This window comes from Gymnoscopelus braueri (assembly GCF_963280865.1).
Source record: "Gymnoscopelus braueri genome assembly, chromosome: 7".
Classification (NCBI taxonomy): domain Eukaryota; kingdom Metazoa; phylum Chordata; class Actinopteri; order Myctophiformes; family Myctophidae; genus Gymnoscopelus; species Gymnoscopelus braueri.
The window spans coordinates 15,180,394-15,205,542 of NC_137608.1; the positions used below are offsets into that span (position 1 = coordinate 15,180,394).

General features: G+C 43.2%; 2 protein-coding genes across 2 annotated transcripts in view; both read left to right on the forward strand.

Moving 5' to 3' along the window:
* The window catches only part of LOC308087860 (tetratricopeptide repeat protein 28-like), a 369,778-nt gene extending 357,569 nt beyond the window's left edge, over positions 1-12,209 (forward strand). The window contains 7 exon segments of the mRNA XM_080432067.1: positions 1,814-2,061; positions 2,609-2,733; positions 3,436-3,667; positions 5,275-5,351; positions 8,599-8,728; positions 9,630-9,737; positions 9,874-12,209. Of these exon segments, the coding sequence (XP_080288193.1) occupies positions 1,814-2,061; positions 2,609-2,733; positions 3,436-3,667; positions 5,275-5,351; positions 8,599-8,728; positions 9,630-9,737; positions 9,874-11,477 (2,524 nt within the window). The 3' untranslated portion in view covers positions 11,478-12,209.
* Positions 12,210-22,233: 10,024 nt separating this feature from the next.
* LOC308089444 (phosphatidylinositol transfer protein beta isoform-like) overlaps positions 22,234-25,149 on the forward strand; it is a 39,793-nt gene continuing 36,877 nt past the window's right edge. The window contains exon 1 of the mRNA XM_080434162.1: positions 22,234-22,303. Within this exon, the coding sequence (XP_080290288.1) occupies positions 22,284-22,303 (20 nt within the window). The 5' untranslated portion in view covers positions 22,234-22,283. The remainder of the gene's footprint in view (positions 22,304-25,149) is intronic.

A 25,149-nucleotide genomic window follows, 5' to 3' on the forward strand; every position in this document is an offset into this window, starting at 1 on the left:
GTCCCAATCCTCCCAGATTAAACTCTCCTGTTCTGAGCACACCTTCGTGTCTCATCCGAGCCACGGCGACCTCGACCGCCAAACGCTGACGAATGAACAAATCTGCTCAGAGTCCCGTCAGCAAATAGTCAGCTCTGTAACAAGCCGGAAACAAGGAGATGCAGACCCACCGACATCTCATCAAAGTCATCAACGGTACACCAAGATGTCGAACCAACCAGGAGATGTAAAGAAACATCGGATGGTGTGCGCAGGAGAGAAAACTCACATCTGTAAAAAGTGTGACAAAAGTTTCAGTAAGTTAAGTCTCCTGAAGGCGCACCAGCGTGTCCACACCGGAGAAAAACCTTTCCACTGTCAACGGTGTGACAAGAGTTTCAATCAATTATGTAATCTGAAGACGCACCTGCGTATCCACACCGGAGAGAAGCCTTTCCAGTGTCAACGGTGTGACAAGAGTTTCAATCACTTAAGTAATCTGAAGACACACCGTCGTATCCACACTGGAGAGAAGCCGTTCCACTGTCAACGGTGTGACAAGAGTTTCAGTAAGTTAGACACTCTGAAGATACATCTGCGTATCCACACTGGAGAGAAGCCTTTCCTGTGTCAACGGTGTGACAAGAGTTTCAGTCTGTTAGACACTCTGAAGACACATCTACGTATCCACACTGGAGAGAAGCCTTTCCTGTGTCAACGGTGCGATAGGAGTTTCAGTCATTCAGACACTCTGAAGAGACATCTGCGTATTCACACTGGAGAGAAGCCTTTCTACTGTAAACAGTGTCATAAGAGTTTCAGTTGCTTAAATAGTCTTAAGAAACATCAGCGTATCCATACTGGAGAAAAACCTTTCCTCTGTAAACACTGTGACAAGAGCTTCAGTAGGTTAGAAACTCTGAAGAGACATCTGCGTATCCACCAAGCCCCCAGAACCCAGTGATTGCATTGAAGCGCATTGGACATGCTGGCCATTCAGAGGTATGCAGCTCAAAACGTCTGGGGCCACTGTACATGAACGAGCGAAAACGGTTTCGACCAATGGGCTCGACTCACGACACACATTTCATATCACACACACTGAAGAACTCCTGTAACTTAAGCCCCCCCCCCAAAAAAAATTATACCGATTGTCAAAGCAGAATCTGAATGTGAACTCAGTCAAACAGAATAGACAAAATAAGGCAGAGACAATTCAAAGTTTCAAGAAGAATGAGTGTTATAATTTGATATCAAATGGAGTTACAAACTTACAATCAAAGCATCACAGTACAGAATCGGAATGACCAGCCAGTTTGAACTCAAAGGACACACTGACTGACTCAGGCTTAATTACCCCACTCATCAAAGGAAACCCCTTCTGTATACAGACATACCTAGCCAACACCTTTTCTCCTGCAACCCAACCACAAACTAGCATAGTAACAAAAGAAATGCAAATGTTCAGGAGCCAAGGAGTCTACAACAGATATAGCAAATACTAAAAGAATGAGAGGAGTGTATTCCACTCAGACATAATTACATTAAACCATAATTCTTTTCAAATGTTTACTTAATTTTCCAAATTACTTTGACACGATATCTTCCGATATTACATTTTTATGCTAATATCGGGAGGCCAATAGTATTGGACAGCCCTAATTGAAACAGCAATATATTTTCTTGCACCTTCCACACTAATACAAGTAAGTGTGTGTGTGTGTGTGTGTGTGTGTGTGTGTGTGTGTGTGTGTGTGTGTGTGTGTGTGTGTGTGTGTGTGCGTGCGTGCGTGCGTGCGTGCGTGCGTGCGTGCGTGCGTGTGTGTGTGTACAGGTCGTACCAGGAGTCAAGCAGCAAAGTGACGGCCGATGGCGTGGTGGGTCTGACCAGGGCCTTCCTGGCGGCCGGGGCTCAGTGTGTTCTGGTGTCGTTGTGGCCCGTACCCGTCGCCGCCTCCAAGGTCTTTGTCCACGCCTTCTACACCGCCTTGCTCAACGGCACCAAGGCCAGCGCCGCCCTGGCCGACGCCATGAAGACGGTCCAGAGCAGCAAGCAGTACTCGCATCCCTCCAACTGGGCAGGTTAGAGCAGTTTGCTTTTCACAACGTTTTCGTGTGTCAAGGACCCCCAAATTGATATGTATTTGGCCGTGTGGACCCCCATCTGAAAACGTTTTGTGCCAGGGACCCCCAGAAGAGAAGATTTATGTAAAAAAAAAAAAAAGATGCAGATGTACAAGCTTGCAGCGCGGCCTGGGGATCCCCGGACCCCACTCTGAGAACCAATGGGTTAGAGACACTATTATTCATTTATGTCATAATCCTGACTCAGTAATACATTTATATCAGTGGTGGACATTAACTCATTCAGTGCCATGCTTATTTATGGCAGTTTGGTTCTGAGTGCCACAGCCAAAATTCATTATATAAAAAAAAGTGAGTCGTGAGCTTGTAGATCTGCTATTTTATTTTATGGAAAACTTATGAAAATGTAATTTGTACTTTTGAATACCTAGGTATTTACTTGAGTATATTGTCCACCATTATAAAACTTCTAATGTCTGCATGAAAGCTTCAAACATTTGAATAAAGTGCAAAAACAATATATGTGTTTTATTTGTCTGTCCAGGGTATATGCTGATTGGCAATGATGTCAAACTGAACAGTCCCTCATCGCTGATTGGCCAGGCTTTGGCTGAGATTCTGCAGTATCCGGTTCAAGCACGGGACGCCCTCAGAGTGTTACTCCACCTGGTGAGACATTCACCCGCATGCATGACATATAGGGAAAATAGCTGATCTACAAGCTCACAATGCTTGTAGATCAGCTATGTGCTCTTTTCGCTTCAAATTGCTTGAAATTGTTTGAGGACGTTTGAAATTATTTGATGATTTGCACCTATAATGCCAGGTTGAAAGTGGTTAATTACGGAACCTCACACACATACAGGCATACTTGATCTCCTCATCCTAATTAACCTCGGTTTCTATCTGTGGACTGGCTTTGATGTATACCACACTCAAACACAAACACAAATGCCGCTCCACGCTCCAGGGGGCTGTTGTCACGCTCGTTATCCGCTCATGTTGCTTCCCCCCCCCGTTCCGCTCCCCCCTTCTTTTTTTTTTGGTGAAAATGTGTGCAAATCTTTGAATATATATATTTTTTAAAACGAACATTTTTAACTCAAGTCTTTGGATTTAGAAGACATTTGTAGAATCCCCCAGAAGCAAAGATTTGAGTTACAAATGTTCGCTTTATATCTGCTATTTATGAATAGCCAAAAAAAAGATGCGTTCCCGGATTGAATGGTTTTAATGGATAGGGTGTCAGGGCATTATTCCACATTTTTGGTGAAGGGGCTCTCTAACACTCCCGCTCTCTCGCTCTCCTCTCTCTCTCTCTCTCTCTCTCTCTCTCTCTCTCTCTCTCTCTCTCTCTCTCTCTCTCTGCAGGTGGAGAAGTCTCTGCAGAGGATCCAGAACGGCCAGCGTAACTCCATGTACACGTCCCAGCAGAGCGTGGAGAACAAGGTGTGCGGCGTCCCCGGCTGGCAGGCCCTGCTGACGGCCGTGGGCTTCCGCCTGGACTCGGCGGGCCCCGGCATCCCCGCCGCCGTCTTCTTCCCCACGGCGGACCCCGGGGACCGGCTGCAACAGTGCAGCACCACCCTGCAGTCACTCCTGGGTACGTTCTGAAACAGGAGGACGGTGGACTATAACGTTGCAGTTAGATCAGACAGTTTGGCAGAAACATTATCATAAAAACAGGGTTCCCACGGTCATGAAATTCCTGAAAATATTTTGAAATCTGAAAAACGGTTTTCCAGGCCTGGAAAAGGTTTGGAAAATGTTTGGATATACATTGTTTTTGTCTAACATTACATGAAATATGTCAAATGCAGTGCTGCGCTACACGAGCTGCGTGAGTGTGCCCTAATGTTGTATACAGGACGTCACGTGACGAAAATAATAGATCGGCAAGCTAAGAACACATGACCAGCGGTTCCGGTAGGAGAACAAAGGAGACTCTTTGTGTCTCCTACCGGAACCGCTGCTGGTCATCAAATTATTGGCTTAGGAATGCTACAAAAACAAAAAAATATCCATTAATTCAAGTCTCCAAAAGTAAATTTTTTTGGTGAACCTATCCCTTTAAGATTTTGCTCATCAGCCTTGCCCTTGTCAGACGCTGTGCGATTTGAAACTTTTTCCCACTGTTATATTGTGTGAATGATGAACAACGAGGTGTCGTACACCAGCCAGCCAGCGGCACGCGAACAAATCCATCCTGGGAATAGAACCGTGGCTGTGTGATCAGACGACACGATTATGGCCCCAAACTTCAGATAGCCTTGAACCCCCGTGGGACCCCATGGCTCATAGTTGTCCCTCCTTCACCCTCCCTGATCAACCCAAAACCTCAAAGCATTGTTCACAACAAACATGGCTAAAATTGCACAGCGTGTGGACAGCTTCAATATTATTTAAGTAGATAATAGCCATGAGATATTACAAGTCATTACAAGAGTTTCTTTTCACAATAATAGCTTCTTCTTCCTCCCTTGGTCCTCTAAACCAGCTTTCATACAGTATTACCACATTAACCCATTCAATCCCGGGACGCATCTGTGTCATTTTAGATTTCTTCGAAAAATTGTGAACATTTTGTGCAAATATTTGAATATATATATATTTTTTAAGTGAACATTTGTAACAAAAATCTTTGCTTCTGGGGATTCTACAATTGTCTTCTAAATCCTAACAGTTTTTTTTTTTAAACATATGTTGCTATAATATCAGTGGTTCTCAAACTTTTTCATGTCAAGGACCACCCAAAATTATATGTATTTTGTTCCAGGGACCCCCAGAAGCATTTTTTGACTGAATATTGTATTAGACAGAAATGTAAAAAACAGCACAAGTACAGTTAAAACACTTTGTCTAAAAGGTCCGTCCAAAAAGGTCCTTGCGGTCTTGTTTCCATTGGCTCAAAGCAAAGTTTTGAGTTACAAATGTTCACTTTAAAAATATATTGAAAGATTTGCACACATTTTCAATATTTTGCAGATCTACAAGCTCATAGCGCGGCATAAAGTGACACGCTATGAGCTTGTAGATCTGCTATTTTTTAATAGCCAAATATATCTAAAAATGACAGATGCTTTTCCCGGATTGAATGGATTAAGAATCCACCTGCTTAAGACTTTGTACCACTTGGGTGCATGAAGAATGCAGAGTACTGTACTGTAGGAATAATTAAATAAAGTGTTTCTTTTGATGGCATCCCTCTAGGCCTGCCGCCCCCAGCCCTCCAGGCTCTGTGCAAACTCATCACAGCTTCAGAGGCAGGAGAGCAGCTCATCAACCGGGTAAGGACCCCCGCCTCCCCTCCCCTCCCCTCCCCTGCACCGCACCGCACCGCCACACACATAATACTGTAGCACCACATTATTAAGTCTCATACAACTTACTTTGGTCTTTCGCTCGTGTTCAGAACTACGGAAGGCAAACCCTGCCCACACGTTTCTTTGAGTTATGATAAGCCGGTGCGAAGGCAGAACAAAGCATTGGTGTGATATATTATCAGATAGCTGGGGGGGTTGCAGTACGTCAGGACTGGTTAAGGCACCGTCGCGCACCGCGGAAGGCTAAACCTTATGGCTTAATCTGCGTTGAAATGCCACCAAACGACAGCGTGTTCAAAGTCTTACCAACAATCGGGGTCTTGTTCCCCCTGTATAGCTCATGATGGCCAGAGAATTAACCGCACGTTGCTTAAGTTCGGCCTGTGTTCACGTGTAACATGCGGTCGTCACATGCTTGCATTGAAGTGGTGTACGATTAGTAGGAGATTAGGGATTATCGTGCCTCATAATGTAACTAACATTCAGTACGTTATACGAAAAACATGCTCAGCTGTATACAGTACATTGGATGGATAGGGTGTGAGGGAGAGAGAGAACTTATTTCAACCATGCAATAACCAGGCCGAAACACGCTGATCGACACTTTGCAAAGCAACACATTGTCATCTCGATAACCCCAGCAACGCCGGGTAGGCTAATCAGGTCGCGTTTTCAGCTTGTAGAATATAAGCCAAAACATCAAACATCAAAACATGTGGATCTCCGAATCCACATTGTGCCTCCAATGTGGAACTGGGGCTTCATGTGGCCAGTCGGTGAAATCAATATTCCATGTATCCATGATGTATATGAATCCAAATTTGGGCCAGGTTTCAGCCCAAACAGAGCCCTTTTGACTTGACCATTATAGAGTTAAAGTTAAATATTATTGTAAAAATTATTATGTGAAAAAGTTGTGGTAGGTATAGGTACTTTGGAGGTACTTTTGTGGCCTTAATGGCCTAATGGCAGTATGCATACAATGTTTGATACACACACGCACGCACGCACGCACGCACACACACACACACACACACGCACACGCAGACACACACAGCATGATCACTTGAATTATTCTCCCTTGTGTTGTTGTAAGATGACTGAAAATAACAACATTAAAATGTGTTGGAAATGTGTATATATTGCCTAGCATTACGTACAGGTGTGTACATTGTACAGTACATGGTGTTCCCATAGTGATCACAGTGTGGTACTGTATATATAATTTGGTGGTAACATATACCACAACAGCATTCTGTGTTACTGTGTTCCTTCCCGTTAACGTTGAACCCTTCTCTGCCCTTTGTGAATGGCCTGTAATGCATGCAATTAAAAGCCCTTTCTCTCTCCCCTGCCCCTAACCTGCGGTCTGAAGGCTGTAAAAAATATGGTGGCTATGGTAAGTGTGCCTTGACCTAATACCATGCACCTCTTCATCCCATCATTCTACCCGATATCCCACCTCTTTCTCCATCTCCCTCCCACTGAGAAACACTGCGACACTCAGCAGCACTCCTGCATATTTCAACAATATGAACTGCATGCGTTGTTCAGAATATGCTTTGATGTCTAATGTCGCTCTGCTGTCTTGATCATAGATAGTAAAAAGTATGCGCCCATAGACTCTACAGACAGTATATGAAAGCCTATTTTTCAGCCATTTCAAATACGCCATCTTTCTACATCCTACGCACTCGGAAATGAATGCTATTGGTTGGGACCAGAGCGGGGGTGGGGAATGAATGCTATTGGTTGTGTAGCTTGTCAATCAAATCATCACAAGGTAGCCATGCCCCTCCTACAGCATACCCTACTTTATCATCAATTTTAAAATAAATGGGACCATAGTTTAGACTTTAAACTAGCGACTGGAAGCATATAGTATTTATGACAATGTTTATTAAGGTAATAAAATCAAGTGTACAGTTCGGCAAAAACCCATCCGCTTGAACAGAGCTTAATTACTTCTGACACCAGCAGGGTTGAAACAGTGAGACCATTGGCCATTCATATGAACTGTCTCTTCCTATATAGCCTCAATTTACAACTCGGAAGCTGGCCCCTTGGTCTTGATGCATACAATGCAGTTGTAGAAATAGTTGCCTTTTGAAGTGATGGTTTTTCGAGTTTTCCGCCATTCCACTGCTAGCTCCTGCGGTTAGAGATCGGCGAGATTACAAGTGTTGGGTGTGGGGTTTACAGCCACGGACCGTTCACTCCAGGTCAGAGGGAATGTTTCAGGGTAACCCCAGGGGATTAAAACGAACCGTTCATGATCGTCAAGAAGAAACGTGGGAGGAGACAGAAGCAGGCGTACAGTATTTTTTGGAGCAGTTTGCGTCACTCTTACAAAGGTGTCTCTGTTCCAAGCCCAAATAATCCTCAAATAAAAGGGCCACGGTATGTTCCAGAGGCAATGTGTGTAAACCCCCGCAGGGCAGGATGGGGGAGATTCAAGTTTAAGCTGAACACCTTCAGCTTCACACAGTCAAAGGCTCTTTAGTTGTTAACGCTCAAGTTCACAAAGGAAAGGTGTCAAAGGTTAGATTCTTAGCCACTATGAGAAATTGTACCCCGGAAAAGATGGTATTATTACTTTTCTGAGCTTTCCATTACTTTTTTTTTTTTTCAATAAATTGAAAAAGAATATGTCTCATATCTCTTGTCACATATTTCTCATATATCTTGTCACGGTCAAGTAGGTTCACAACAGTGGTGTGTTCTATCGTGTTACGCTGTATACGCCGTATACTGTGCAGATTTTTTTGTACAAATGCGTATATCCATTTTCATCCAATGAACATGCGCTAGCGTATCGCGCATGTCGTGCAGGGAATAATTATCGTATACCCTCCGAAAAAACCTAGAACACAGCACTGGTTCACAATAAAAAAATATCCAGACTTCAACATTAATAATAAGAAGGTTAACATACAGCAATAGGGAATATACATATCATTTATACAGTTTGTTCATTTCTCAGGATTTTCATTACTGTATGTGACAAGAAAAGCAACCAACCAAATCAAGTTTTTCCACATTGTTTTGGTTTCTGTTCAAGTTTCCGTTCAAGTTTGACACTAACCAAATGCATTTTAACCATCAGTCATGTCACCATGTAAAGTTACTTCCAACTGTGTGAAACTTTTGCCTTTTTCTATTTACGATTTTTTTCCCTCTCCCTCTCTCTCTCTCTCTTTCTCTCCTCCAGCTCCACCAGGTGCTAGTCCAACTACAAACAGGCGAGAAAGAGCAGGACTTCTCCTTGCTGCCCATTCAGGTGTCCATTAGTGTCCAGCTATGGCGACTGCCAGGTTGTCATGAATTCCTGGCTGCCCTAGGTGAGAACCGTCAAATATTTAAACAATCAGACATCTCAATCACCAGACCAGTGAACATTTACAATGATAAACCTTTAATGTGGTTGATCTTTCACTCAATAGGGGCAATGCCCGTCGCAAGTTGATGATGTCATTTGTCCATGTGTGGTCTAGCCTATGGAATTTATGGAATGCTTGTGAAAATAAAAAACAACTCAATACTAGGTTAATATGAGCATCAAATCGATAATTTAAATGTTTTTTTGCACATGCATTCCATAGTGCTAGACCACACATGGACAAATGACATCATCAACTTGCAACGGGCATTGCCCCTCTTGAGTAAAAGATTAACTGTTTCTAAAAATAAATAAAAGATTTAAGGAATTTTAATTGTTTTATTTTAGTTATAGAGGGTAATTATAATGTATTAATGCATATTTGGCTTATTAGCAAGGGATCCTTTTAACAAAAGTGGCATTTTAAGTTTTAAGCATATTTTGATTATCACGATAATATCGTTAATCGCAATTATTTTTGCCTCAGTAATCGTGACATGTCATTTTCATATCGTCCCAACCCTATAGTCTGGGCAGCTGTTCAACAGGGAGGAGAACTGGGAGATATAAACGTGAACCTTTGTCTGCATGCGTTGCACATTGAATTTCACTCTCACAGTGAAACTCTTCGGCATGCATGTCGGAGGTAGAGGAGGCATGTGGTTTTCTACTTCCTACCCAGGCCTCCAAAAGTGGAGCTTGGCAGTGACAGGGACCACAGCACTGTGTAGAGGGCAGAATTGCAATGACTGAATTTGGCAGAAAGTAATGAAAATAAGCAGTTGTTAATTTTCTTTGCCTTAAATATTAAATCTCTTTGCTGACTGTTGTCCCCTTGTGTGTGTGTGTGTGTGTGTGTGCAGGGTTTGATCTGTGTGAGGTTGGCCAAGAAGAGGTGGTGTTGAAAACAGGCAAGCTAGCCAACCGCCGCACCTTGCACTTTGCTCTGCAGTCTCTGCTGGCACTATTTGGTAAGTACGGTACAAAAACGAGACAATATTTATGCACATTACAGTATATCTGCATAAATCCTCTTCATCTCACCAGTCCCATGATTGGACGTTAGATAATTCACCATATTTTTTTCTTCATCTTTTTTTTTTTTAGACTCAACAGAACTGCCCAAGCGCTTGAGTCTGGACAGTTCGTCTTCTCTTGAATCGCTGGCCTCGGCTCAGTCCGTATCGAACCCCTTGCCCATGGGATATCCCAGCCTGCCTTTCTCTCCGCCTTGCCTGGACAATCTGGCCTCGGACGCCATCTCCGTCTACAGCCTTAGCTCCGTAGCCTCCACCATGAGCTTCGCTTCCAAGTCGGAGTGCGACTTCCTCGGCCATCGGCAGCGCAGCGGGGCCACGGCGCACTACTCCATTCACAAGCATCCGCACGTTCCCCGCAGCCGCTCCTCGCCTCACGGCGGGGCGGGTGCCGCCGCGGCGGGCGCGGGGAGCCGGGGGGAGGAGGAGGAGTACGAGGGCTTCTCCATCATCAGCAGCGAGCCGCTCGGGAGCCACTGTGACTCCCTGCCTCTGCCGCCCGGCCACAGCCAGCGCCACCACCGCGGGGGCAGGGGGGTGTCGGCCGGGGGGTCCGGTTCAGGAACAGGGCGAGGCTACGCTGTATCAGTGTCGTCGAGGGGCAGCGTCAGCACCCCGACCTCCCCCGTCAAGACCTGCCTGGTGCCCAGCCCCAACTCGCCCTTCCAGAAGGTCGGCAAGGTCAGCACCTCCGACACGGGCGAGTCGGACCAGTCCAGCACGGAGACGGACAGCACCGTCAAGTCCCAGGAGGAGAAGACCACGGTCCCTCTGGACCCTCAGGAGCTGGCCCAGAAGATCCTGGAGGAGACCCAGAGCCACCTGCGGGCGGTGGGCAGCCTGCAGCGGGCCGGGGCGGAGGGAGCGGCGGCGGCGGCGTCTCGGAGCAGTGCCTTCCGCTCCTCGGAAACCAGCGCGTTCAGCCGTCCCAGCAGCAGCGCCAGCGTCCGGGCTCAGTCCTCCCCGAGGCCCAAACCTCCCTCCCGCTCCTCCTCCCTGCAGAAGATAAGCTCCGGCTACAACAGCCCCGCGGTCTCAGAGTCGTCCCAGAGGGAGGGCAGCCACCCTTCTCCCACTCTGGACGCGCAGTTCAAACTCAAGTACCCCAGCTCCCCGTACAGCGGCCACATTTCTCGGTCTCCGAGCAACATTTCCCCCAGCTCGGGCCACCAATCCCCGTCCGGCAGCGCCCCGTCCCCCGCGCTGTCCTACTCCTCCACCGGCTCCGCCTGTTCCACGTCGGCGGACACCCCCGACTTGGACCGTCTAAGACGAGGGGTCATCGACGAGAAGGTCCAAGCTATCCACAATCTGAAGACCTTCTGGGCCAACGCCGCCGCTGCCCAGCATCAGCAACACATGCGTCCAGTCAGGGGCATCCACCACGGCGCTCCGGGTCCCATGGGGTCAACCAAGAGGGACGTGCTGAGCCTTCTGAACCTCTCGCCGCGTCACTGCTCCCCTACTGACACCCAAGACAGCCTGGAGCTGCGGGAGCTGGGGCTGCAGTCTTTGGACAGGGGCAAGAACTCGTCCAACGGACACAGGAAAGTGGCCCCCTCCCCCACCATTTCCACTAGCAGCAGCCCCGGCGCTCGCTCTATCAGACTACCTGCTGGCAACGGATACAAGTTCCTCTCCCCCGGCAGGTTTTTCCCTTCCTCTAAATGCTGAGACACTTTAAAAAAAAAAGGTCCTTTTACTTTTACTTTATCATTTACTATCCTGTGTGCTGGAGGAGGAGCAGAGGGCACTTTCACGAGGGCCACTATCGGCCCACCGAACGAACTTGATTGACAGTGAAATAAAGTATTTGATCGGTCAATGAGTGTGAGATCCCCCAGAGGCACATGAATGCTTGGAGTGTCGTGTCATCGTGCCCATAACACTGTAAAATGGCAAAGAGAAATACTCAACGACCTGATACTGTGTTTGTGTGTAACTGTGTGTCAGGTAGATGTAAATGCCAATTGGTATTTCCCTCCAAAAAAAACCTTTGCTGTTTGTGTGGGCCAAAATGCAACAGCTGTAAACTGGTTTCCTCCACATTCATTTGTTTTGTTTTGTTTTTAAATCTAATGGTTATTGTTATTATTGTTTGTTATTGTTATTAATATTATAATTATTATTATGTTTTGTAAATTAATTCCAGTGTTTCACAATCAGTATTAAGCGTTTTTATATTATTAAAAAGTGAACAAACCTGTACCATGTAAAGATGGATAGAGTGGAAAAAAAAGATTTAATATTTTTTATTGAAATCAATGGGGCATTTTGCCTGATTTCTTTGTGAATTGAGTGTCTGCTCCGAAGCATGGATTCTCTTGCTATTCAATGTTAAGTACCATGTATGACTTTTTAGCCCATGATTTTTTTAGATTAAACATGAAAATTTCATGACAACCATCTGTCATTTATCAGTAAACTGTTTCAATAAAAAAAAATCATGTTTGCTTTCTTGTATTTGTGGCTTTTTTCTTTTTCATTTTGAAGCATATCAGGGGAGCATACAGTACAAAGGCAGGTAACAGGTGTAATTGTGCAGGGAACTATATAATTTTGAAAGAAAAAAAGACTAAATGACACATTTTAATAATTGATTTATGTCCACATAAGAGATAGAAATACAAGGACACAAATATGTGTCAAATGGTGCTGCAAAAAGGTACAGTCAAAAACATTCAAAATGGTCATCCTGTACAACTAACCATCTAATAAACATTTTTTTAATTTTACATTGGAACATGGGATATGTTCCAGGGGCCACAAAAAAGCTCCGCTGGGGACGTATTTGGCCCACGGGCCACCAGTTGAATATCACTGCATGGTTGCAGTGATTAGTTAGCTGCCGTATCGTCCCTAAGGATAATACAGAAGCCAAACAAGTAGGCAGCTGACAATACAAATGTGCTACTACAGGGTGAACTGAGCTACCTCGCTACTGTTTGGCTAACATGGTTACTGTGGATGTTTTGGTATTATTGGTGGTTGAGGAGTAATGTCAGGCAAGCCATGTTTCCAACCAACTCCCAACCCACACGATTGGGAAATAAATGTTCACCGGGGCGGTTCCTCAACAGCAATGTTAATCTATTTATTCAATTAAAGTGCTGATCCAGGCCTACTTTCTCATTGTCTTTGTAATAAATAAGGCTATGGGCATGTGATAAACTAATTATCACCCAGTATTCATTGCCCTAAGTATTTATCCTCAGACATGGGGTATTAATATGCATGCCCTTGGTTTGGATGACCTAGATCATCGACAAATGCCCAGGCGGTAATTAGCAAATGGGGTGTTTATTTCCTTTGTTAAAAGTGGGCCTGTAAAGCCCTTTGACACTGTAACAGTGATTAATAGCTATACAAACACATTTGAGTATATAATATATTGAGGAATAGAACCTCGGACAACAACAAATGCTACCCATAGTGTAATTTATTAACAAAGACTTTAATTGAATGAATAGATTCGCATTATTTTCTGCAAAGAACTGCCCCACCAAACAAACATACTGTGGCCTATCAACAGATTTTCAACAGTGAAAATCTGGCTGAATAGTACAATATCAACAGTCTATGAATTAGTATACTATAGTTTCTCAACAGTAATCCTTAACAGGCATCTGTCAAAGTTCTGTAATATATACGTAGTCCATGTGCAAGAGCATCCAGGAGTCTGTGGTCAAAAGTCAATAGGTGCAGGTCTAATATGAGTGTCAAGCTTGGTTGTGGAACCTGATTTAAAGCAGGGATTTTCAACAAGTAGTTCGTGAAGGTATTGCATGTGGTCCCTGACCTTGCATTTACTGTAGTAATGTAGGTAGTGTAGGAGGAGCGACTTTGTCGAGCTAGACCTTGTCAAGCCAGGCTGTGTCGAGCCAGGATGGTAAAGCCAGGCTTCACGTATTCCTATAAAGACCATGAAAGTCGATAGCAGAATCCTTGAACTTGACCAATCATGGAGCCCAAAACCAGAGCGGCGTTCTTCTCTGTGGCTGAACAGCAGCACTGCAGCAGCTCATGGAACAGTGGCGTTCCCAGGAATTACATTTAGGGCAGGCGAGGGGGGGGGGTACTCGGGGAAAAATCTCGGGGGAAACAAGTTAACAACAACACTACACACATTGACTACAAAACTGAAAAAACGTTAATAAAAACAATATGCAAGTATAATCAATCAATCAATTCTTCAGCGGTGGTCTCTTCATGTTGTAGTTTAGTAATGAATGGCTCAAGCTGCTCTCAGAGCCCCTTTTATGCCAGGTGAGTACAGGTGATGGCCCAGACCCCCACTCCTGGCACTCCTGGTACCCCATGAAGACAAAGGCATGCATTTGCATCACTATATAGGCGAGGGTCGCTTTGCTGAATGATTACGGTGGTGATTAGCTGCCTGCCCGCGTGAATAGACGAGGAGGCGGGCTAATGGTCCGACGGCCACTATTCTGTTTTGATTTTTTTCACTGCCTGTTTTTCAGTCAGTCTTTTACTTCATTTTCTAGGGGAGGCGAGATTTTAGTTCCTGCCTCTACGGTGGGTACGCCACTGATAGCGTCACAATCATTTTTAACCACTTAGCTTTGGCTATTCAAAAATAGCAGATCTACAAGCTCATAGCGCGGCACTCTGTGCCGCGCTATGAGCTTGTAGATCTGCTATTTTTGAAAAATCTTGAAAATGTTTTTTTACAAAAATGTTTTTACAAGAATGTTACATTCAAAAATGTATACATCTTTGAAATATATACATTTTTAAAGCGAACATTTTTAACTCAAATCTTTGCTTCTGGGGGTCCCTGGCACAAAATATTTTCAGATGGGGGTCCGCGGCCAAATGTATATCAATTTAGGGGTCCTTGGCATGAAAAAGGTTGAAAACCACTGTTCTAAATGGCAGTGGTTCACAAACTTTTTAGCTCAAGAGTTTTGAGGCTTCTTGGGTCTCGGCTCCCGGGGAGACATCAAATTTCTCTTTTGGGTCTTGAGTCCCAAGACTCAAGACTCAAAAGAGTCTTGAGTCAAGACCCAAAAGAGAAATTTGATGTCTCCCTGGAATCATACGAGGAAGTAAAATGTATAAGAAGCAAGAAAGGAAACACGGCCGCAATAAATGGATCCAGGGAGAAAGCGTGGCAAAGTATTGCTGACAAATTAAAAAGTCGTCCAAAAATATATACAATTTATATACAAGTCCATAAATATATAATTCAGTTAGGCTTAAACATGAGGAGTGTATAGTGAATATTGGAATTATCGCCTACTAATCTACATTGCGATGTGCTCAGGAATGTGTCAAAAACTAAAAAAATCTCCATGAATTCAAGGCTTCATGGAGTGTGTAATTGATAGAAAATAAGTATATTTTGGGTGAACTATTCTTTTAAGTGTCTTGTTCAAGGACGCTTTGACACATTGCTGAGTCCTGGGATCGAACCTGGGTTTTATGGATTGCCAGGCAGGCTCTCTAACCATTCAGCTATGGCCACATCATCAGCAGTGATTCTAATGCAGTTGTACTCTGTAACAGGGGTTTCAGGGGAAACCACCAAGATGAGGAATAATGTAATAAAAGACTGTCTTGCTAATAAAGCGTCATGTCTCTCATTTTTTACAATGTATTTGATATTACCTTTATATTATTTAATAAATTATGCATTTCATCCTCTACATATTGTCCAGCAACCTTTATGATAAAGGCGAAAAAAGATAGACCCGTGGGAGCCAGATTGCTCAAATGCCAAGTTTCCTGTGCTGAGATTCTATCCCATGATCTTGTGGATTGAAGTCAAGAGCTCTTCCGACTGAGCTGAAGCTGGGGAACATTGGAGCAGCTGCCTTACAACTAGAAGTCACACTTTCAACTACCACCCTCGCCAGGGTCAAAAACGTTATATTTGAAATCCGAACGTTTATGTAGATGAATGAACGGGCAAAAATTGAGAAAGTGCAAACAGCAGGTTGAAGTTCATCCATGATGGTCATGACAGATCCCAGATTGTTTACATTCGACCGCATGGCTCATTTGCATAAGACGTTACCATATTGATTTTATCCCACTGTTGAGGGTTAGGGTTATATTTTATATATTTTGTTTAAGACACAGTAGGCTGCCTTGCCCCACTGGAATACAGTGACTGATATGAATTAATAATATACTGGACCATACGTAAAATGAAGAATACCTTGTGATGTCAGTGACATTTTATTACAAATGAAAATAAAAATAAGAAACAGTGCAGTAACAATACGTTTTCGTATAGCAGCAATTTTGCATGTACAATATAAATATTAATATATTGTCTGTTGGGCGGAAACCTCATTATGGCCAAAACTGTTACTTTTCAGCATAAACATTCTAAAATAGCAAAAACAGCAGATCGACAAAAAAAAACAAGAATTTGGCAAGACACACCATCACCAACCTGCTTCCGGTCTCCTAAAAAGGCATCCGCCCACTTCACGCAGATAGCTACGCGAGACGCGAGACTATGCAGATACGGGAAGTAAACCGGAGATGGTGTGTCTTGCCGATTTTTGTTGCGCGAGTCTTGTTTTTTTTTTCCAGGACTTTCAAAAAGCGTTAAGCATTGGTTCTCAAAGTGGGGTCCTTGGGGGGGGGGGGGGGTTCCAGGGGGTCCCCAGCAAAATGTTAATATCAAATATGGCTCTTTTATTGCTACTTTTAACTTTTTAATGGATCCTATGTCAGTAAAGCCTGATAAAAGTGTCAAACTCCCAAAATCCACCAGAATACTGGAAATTACATCTACTCTGTAAAATCCTGGGGGGGGGGGGGACCCCCAGCGTGGGAAAAAATCTCCTGTTATCGAACGGTCTGAGGTTGGCAGGTAAGCATGCAATGTAGATATTACAAAGAGCTGCCACGTCTCACCCTTTGAGAGTGACAGTCACGCAATTTAACCTCTTCACACGCCTTTGATTGATTGATTGATTGATGTAGTTTATTTAGTAAGACATGAGAATAGTACATGACAGTACATAACAGTACATGGAAGTACAAATTCACAATACAAGGTCTACTAAACTGGAACTCTCATTAAGCACGCAGCTTGTTTAAGATGAGAACCCCATGCACACAAATCATGATGACATATAAGAGGCAGACAGATACACACACTACTATACAGAATGTCATACAATCAGCTTTCAGGTTACTGGTATGAAGAGAGAAAAAAATATATATATACAAAAGAGGAAAATGAAGGAGGGGGGGGGTAGGTTAAGACTTAGACAGGGGCCATTTTCGAATTGCAGCCTCCTGAAGGTGTATCTTTAGGGCAGTTTTGAAAGTGAGTAGGGTTTTACACTCCTTTACTCCTTTTGGTAGGGCATTTCACATTTTTGATGAATAGCATGAGAACGAGTTCATTCCCTTAGTTGAGCCAAATCTGGGTTGAACATGATTTGTGGAGCTGCCTCTGGTGTTATGATCATGGACTGATCATGGATCATGTATCTTGAAGACCAGGCCCATAGCAAGTTGCTGTCCTCAACCCTAAGCCATCCAATCCCAGCAAAATGAGCAGGGGTTAGATGGGTTTTGTGATTGAGGCCAAGAAGTAGCCTTACAAGTTTGTTTTGGGATGTTTGGAGCCTTGTTTTTAAGGCCTTGGAGGTGTTGTGATACCATGAAGTGCATGCATAATCATAATGACCTTGAATGAGGGCCCCTGCAAGAATCTTCAGAGTATTCTTACTGACTAGACGATCAATCCTCCACAAATAGCGTGTTGTTTGGTTGAAATTTTTGATCACTTTTTCTGCGTTTTTGTTACCAGAGAGGTTTGCCTCCAAGATGGAGCCCAGGTAGGTAATTTTATCCTTTCTTTTGATGACATCATCACCCACTTTGATCGTGAAACTCTCTGCCTTGCTAAGGTTAGGACTGGACCCGAAGAGGATGGATTCAGTTTTACCCAGGTGTAATGAAAGTTTGTTGTCAGAGAGCCAGATGCAGATCTTGTTGAGTTCGGAGCTGAGAGTTTTCTCAACCTGCAACCTGTCCCTGTCCGAGACTAGCAGGGCCGAGTCATCTGCGAACAGGAACAGTTTGCAGTCGCAGGCTGATGACATATCATTCACATATCATGAACAGTAAAGGTCCTAGTATACTTCCTTGTGGGACACCACAAGTCACAGGGGGGGGGGACTGGGTGCCGTTTACTTCCACCACTTGCTCCCTCCCTTCCAGGTAGGATCTCATCCAGTTCACTGACGTATCATCAAAACCTATTGCTTTGAGCTTATTGATCATAATTGGGTGATTAACGGTGTCAAAGGCCTTCTGGAGGTCCATCATGACCATGCCGCAATATTTGCCCTTGTGTCAGTGGAGTGGTTTGTTCTGAAACCAGGTTGGAATTTGTAGATTAGATTTTTCTCAGCAAGATACTTATCGACCTGTTCATAGACTATTTTTTCCATGACTTTCGAGATGGAGCTAAGAATAGAAATAGGGCGGTAGTTGCCAGGGTCTAATTTGTTTCCTTTTTTGTACAGAGGGGTCACCCTTGCTTTTTTGAAATCGTTAGGGACCCGTCCCTGTATGATGGAGAGGTTTATTATGTGGGTAATGATTGGAGCAATGGAGGCGGCTGAGTCTTTTAGAAATTTGGCGGGGATATTGTCGAGGCCTGTGGCTTTGTGTTGATGAAGAGCACTCAATTTTTTAAACACCTCTTCTGTTTTCACAGGGGAGAGTTTAAAATCATCTTTGCGTACACCCAGTTTTTCGTAAAATGAGTCAACATACTCTTCACCATAGCACCCAGAGTGAGGGGGTAGTTTTTCAACCAAATCTGAGGTTATGGTCGTGAAGAATATGTTGAGGATTTTACTCACTTCATGTTTGGATGTGATGAGAGTGTCATTCACCTTGAGGCTTATGTTTGTAAACCTGGTTTTCAATTTCTTGCTGCAGCCTAGTAGGTTGTTGAATAGCTTCCAAAGCTCTCGTGGTTTGCTTTGATTTTCCTCAATGTTGTCATCGAGGAAGCTTTTTTCTGCTAATAGGAGCATGCCATTAACCTTGTTTCTTAGCTTGTTTTTTTATTTTTCAAGTTTAGCTACGTGGGATTCGAGACCTTTGTTAAAACATTTGGCGAGTTTGATCCTACCTTTATGAAACTCAGAACACTTTTTGTTTCTGACTTTCATGGCAGTAAGGATGTCCGAATTCATCCATGGTACCGAGCGGGTTTTGACCCTGATGGTTTTCATGGGAGCCACACTGTCCAAAATTTGAATGAATTTGGTTTTGAAACCAAGCCAAGATTCGTCTACCTGTGTGCTGTTCTCGCTGCACCTTGCCTCACGCCACACTTGCCATTTCACACGCTTCCCCCCCCCCCTCACAGCAAAAAAAAAAGAAGAAAAAAAAGCAACACACTGCCACATTTTTTTCGCGGACCGTGGCCGCCGGATTAGACCCGGGACGAGGGTGTTTTAGGACGACGGTTCCATTTGGGGAGGTGCGCTGCGCGATGGGATGGACAGTTCCTGTTTTTTGTCTCCGCCAGGCCGAAAGGCATGGCGAGAGAGTATGTTTTACCCCCTGTCCGTCCGTCCGTGTGTCCGTCCGTGTGTCCGTCCGTGTGTCCGTCCGTCCGTCCGTCCGTCCTGTCTGTCCGTTAGCAGCTAATCTCTGGCACCGTTGGCCCGGCCGCTGCGACAACTGTGCACGCACACTCCATGGATGCCAATTCAGAACCTCTGGCCCAATTTTTCAGATTGGCCTGTTATAGCGCCACCAGGAGGCCGATGTGTGCAAAACACACTTATTGATACTACTCCTACAGATTTTGTCCAAACATCACACAAATCGGTACACAGTATCTCTATAGTCATGTGATCAACACAAATGTATCTGATTTTCCATTTTCCATCCTGATTGCCTAAGATTGGCTTCCAAAGTTTGCAGGATTGGTCCGTTTTGAACAAAATGCCTCAAATCATGAACGCAGCTTCAGCTTCCGTGAAATTTCACACGCACATTTCTATTAGGCCGAGGAAGAAATGCCGCCCTTTTCACATCGGCCTGTTATAGCGCCACCAGCAGGTCTAATTTTGCAAAACACATTTTTGGAACAAAATGCCTCCAATCATGAATGCAGTGTCCGATTGCAGTGAAAAGCCCTTGAACAAATGGCACCCTTTTCACATTGGCCTATTATAGCACCACCAGGAGGCCACAATAACGTACCTGACACTATACCACTACACTATACTGTATATTATCTTAACATTCTTTTATTATACCATTATATACTGCATACACACTATTGCTGTACTATATTATATTATCATATACTATCTTACACTATTATATTTGCTACTATTGTTATTGTTACTACTTGCACTGTATCTCTTTCTGTCTCTCCTCTGTCTGTCTCTCCCTCTCTCTCTCTTCTTTCCCCCGACACGGTCGAGGCAGAAGGCCGCCACCCTAGAGCCTAGGGTCTGCCTGACGTTTCTTCCAGTTAAGAGGGAGTTTTTCGTTGCCACTGTCGCAAAATTGCTTGCTCAGGGTGGGATGTCGGGTCTCTTCTCTACATGTAAAGTGTCTTGAGACAACTTGTTGTGATTTGACACTTTAATAAAATTGAAATTGAAATTGAAATTGACCTGGCGGAGACCTGTGCTCCGAGGAGCACTTTTTCTAGTTTTTTTTTTTTTTACATTGAGTTGTAAATGTAAAAAAAACAAAAAAAAACAGGAACTTTCGGTAGTACATGTACATAAACGTTCAAATTTCAAATATAAAGTGCTTACCCATGAGCCACGGATGTTACAAGTTGATCCGACCCGCGATAAGTACCTGTATCTCCCGTATTGTTCAATAAAAAGCATTTTAATCCGATCACCGGCCATTTTCTTTGATTTTTTGCACTCTAATACATTACAAAAAAATAATAGAAAATGGCCGGCAATCGTATTAAATTATACTTTTTATTGAACAATACGGGATATACGGGTACCTATCGTGGGTCGGATAAACTTTTAACATCCGTGGCTCATGGGTAAGCACTTCATATTTGAAATCTAAACGTTTATGTACATGTGTACATTGTAAATGTCAAAAAATAGGAACTTTCGGTTCCATGACTGTCATGGTATGACAGTCATGTTTCAGGGCTAGGATGGACTGGAGAGAAGAAGGATCCGCCATCCTTTCCTTTTTGCTTGATATTGTTTGATGGCGAAACAATCATCATGACTGATACACATGAAAGAAGACCCTTCACAGCTAATAGAGAATTAAAAAAATATATATATTATTATTTCCATAAGAAGAAGGGGGGACAAGGGGGAAGAGAGATCAATAAAAAGCAAACAAATGATCTACTAGAGGTAAGTACCTGAGGTAACAGGCGTAAGGTAAACCCTACTGGAAACCTGTATTGCAATATCAGTATCAATATCACGGTATAGGTCCATTTGACCAGTTGTGAAAAAATACCTTTTTTTTTAAACTTAAGTTAAGTATCAATACCCTATTGTAGAAATAGTCTGTTACAAGTACAAGCTTGGTATTCAAAATGTATTTGAGTAAAAGTACAAAAGTATTAACATCAAAGTTGTAAAAGTACTCATGATGCAGAAACTGCAGAAACTGCCCTAAAGATACACCTTCAGGAGGCTGCAATTCGACAATGGCCCCTGTCTAAGTCTTAACCTACCCCCCCCACCCCCCCCCCCTTTCATTTTCTTCTTTTGTAGATATTTTTTTCACTCTTCATACCAGTAACCTGTAAGCTGATTGTATGACATTCTGTATAGTAGTGTGTATATCTGTCTGTCTCTTATATGTCATCATGATTTGTGTGCATGGGGATCTCATCTTAAACAAGCTCAGTGCTTAATGAGTCTTCCAGTTTAGTAGACCTTGTATTGTGAATTTGTACATCCATGTACTGTTATTCTCATGTCTTACTAAATAAAAGTACATCAATCAATCAAACGTCCCGTTTCACAAGCTATATGTCTAAAATGTATAAAAGTCTTTTGAAAATAGCAGATCTACAAGCTCACAAGCTTGTAGATCAGCTACCGGTGTAGTGGAGTAGGCTACTGGCTACATAAGTAAAAGTATAGAAATTTGGACATACTCCAGTAAAATAAAAGTACAGTACTTGCGTAAATGTACGTAGTTACTTTGAAAATGCAAAAAAAAAGACCAAAAAAATATATATAAATAAATGAGAAATGTTGTCTATAATGACATCATGGCCAAATAGCATGCCAGGTTTTAAGTGTTAATTTATTATCTTTCTTTTGTCCCCTTTTTCTTTTCTTTTTTTTATAGTGATTACTCCCACAAAAAAAGGGAGCGTCATCGAAACCTATGTTGACCAATCACAGGCCGCCTAGGGGCGGAACAACCGGGTTGCTCATAAGAACACATGACGTCACTCAGTACGACGAGTACGTACGCTGCCCGTAGCCAGAAAAAGCGACGATGGTCCTCATCAAGGAATAGTAAGTGTTAAATGTTTACTATCTTAAAACCGGGTAAACAACTAACTTTTACCGGGCGGCAGTTGTTTCGCTAGCCGGCGCGGTCACTCTTTGTTGTTCTTCGGTCGGTTTTGGGCGGATAAAAAGTTTCTATCTGTACGAAATGACCATGACAAACAACACGAGGGAAGGGTGGGATTGCTCGAGCCCTGATACATGACTGTCATGGATGAACTTCAACCTGGAGTTTGTTCCTTCTCCATTTACGGTCCGTACATCTACATGAACGTTCAGATTTCAAATATAAAGTGCTTTTGCCATGGCCAAGGATGTTAGAATTATGTTCGGAACCTCAGAAGTACCCGTAACTTCTGTATTGTTAAACAAAAAGCATTTTAATCCGATCGGTGGCCATTTTCTCATAGTTATTATAATGTATCGGAGTGCAATACACATCCCAACCGATAGGGTCGCGTAGTTGAAAGCATATGGAGAAAATACTGAGAAAATGGTCACCGATCGGATTAAAATGCTTTTTATTGAACAATACGGAAGATGCGAGTACTTCTGAAGGCCCGTACATAAATGTAACATCCGTGGCCATGGGGTAAGCACTTTATATTTGAGATCTGAACGTTTTATGTAGATGCACGGGCCAAAAAGGGAGACAGTGCAAACGTCAGGTTGAAGTTCATCCATGACCGTCGTGTGATTCATTGGTTAGGATTGCTCAACAGAGAGCGCTACATTCCCCGGCCTACCGGCTTTGACAGCAGCACAACAGTGTGTGACAGGCAGGCAGCTGCTTCCATCCACACACACCTCCCTGGCCTGCAAACTGTCCGTCCTTTTCAAACACTTGTTCGGAACTTAAGCGTGAGGATAACAACGCGGTTTTATCTCGTAAACATTCACAAAGTTCCCTGGTTCCACTGGCTAGCCATAGCTAGCTTTCTAGATAACGGGGTGAAGCAGGCAGCGGAACAGGCTTCAGAGTCTACAGATCCCATCGTGTGGAGGGACTGCTGCGCTGTGATTAGACGGTTGGTTGTCAGGCAACGCAAACAAGGGGCAACATTGGTGCTTGTTGTAGTAGCTGTCAAGCGGTTGCCTGGACAACCAGACAGTCCAATTACAACGCGACTGTCCTTCTTGGCTATGGGACGTTAGACTACCACGGAACAGGAATAGCCAGGAGAGTGGGATGGGATGACTGTAACGTTTGCTAGGCTAGCTAACAGCTAGTTTTAGCCATGGTAACCTAGTCTACTACATGTACAGACAAGCCCGGGTCCACGTCTGTCAATCATGCTTGAGATAATGACTTTGATTAACTAACTTAAGTGCTATTTTCTTCTTCTGTGTGTGTGAGATGGTGAGCTTATACTCATGGTTGGCTCAGTTATGTGTGCTAGCCATCTGACTGACTGACTGAACTTTGATCAAAAGATGCCCGAGAAAGAAGACATCTGTCTAAAAAACCTTAAGCCAGAGTTTAAAGATCTTTCTGCTTTCATGAAAGTATTTGTTATAGTGCATATAGCCAGAAGCAAAACCTCACTGCCAACGTTTGCATATTTGTATCGATTGAATACTTTATTAGACAGAAATGTCAACAGCAGGAGGTGCAGTCATACATTTGAGCTAAAGGGATAACACAAAAAAAGTCCTGGAGACTTGTTTCCATTGTGGTCCTACAATATGTGTATTCAATTCATCAACATAGCATAAAAACAATGGTGAGATTGGTTTACTTGGTTGACTGCTTATTCCCTCCCAGACAGATTTAAATCCCCAATCCATAATTAATGTTGTATGTGGGCTCCAGCAGACATCACTTAATAATACCCCACCTGTTGTTAACAATTGCTACAACGCTGCCACTCTCTAATCAAGAAAATGAAAATACTCTTCCTTTCTTATTATAGACACCACCAACACTCAACATTGTTTTCTCTTGAGTCAACAGCTTGGTTATCTCTCAGACAATGAACCCACCACCAGCTGAATTCACAGCTAAGTTTGACTTATGAGTTGGAAATGTATTTGTACACGACTACTACATTATATGGAGGCAATCTGCTCTGCTGTTTGTAAATGACACTAATGTAATCAGCACGAGTGTGTAATCTGTAGTACGAGTAGCCGATAGATAGATAGATAATGCCGGTAGTTTCGCATTGGAGCAGTATTATTCATTATCCTTCTTTTTTGGAAGAACAGGACACTTATGATATTGTTATGAACCATTACAAATATATTATTTTGTTTTAAATATCCACAGGTTGACAAATGAGACATGGCTAATGTTCTGGACATAAATACCAGTTTGTTTACAAACATTCAAAACATGCTGATCTGCTGGTCTATAGGCATACCATACAATATAGAGGTGTGATGTGATATTACAGCAAATCACGTCACTAAACGTGTCTGTTGTTCAACCTAACTGTACGGCGTAAAGCCTAATTCTTTGTTATGTAAATCTGTTAAGTTTCGAAACATTCTAATCCTTGAGTGTGAGGCTCATAATGCCTTCCATTAAATTTGCTTGACCTTTGTCAACAGTGAGATTACGGGGCAATAGAGAGATGTTGCATGCTTGCTGTGTAGTTTCAAGTTTCGCTTATTCATGTTTTTAATTGAACCTAAAACAAGAGAGCCAAGTTGGTTTCTTGCCTTCACTTTACCTGTAAGTGAGTGCACAACTGCACCTGGCTATTCCACTATTTCCTGACTGATCTATTTTGTTTTATTTATAACAATGTAATAACCATCATGTAAAAAAAGAAATCATCTACACACACACACACACACACACCTGTAATTGTAATTTCTTACACAAAAGAGAGAGAACTTGATCAAAA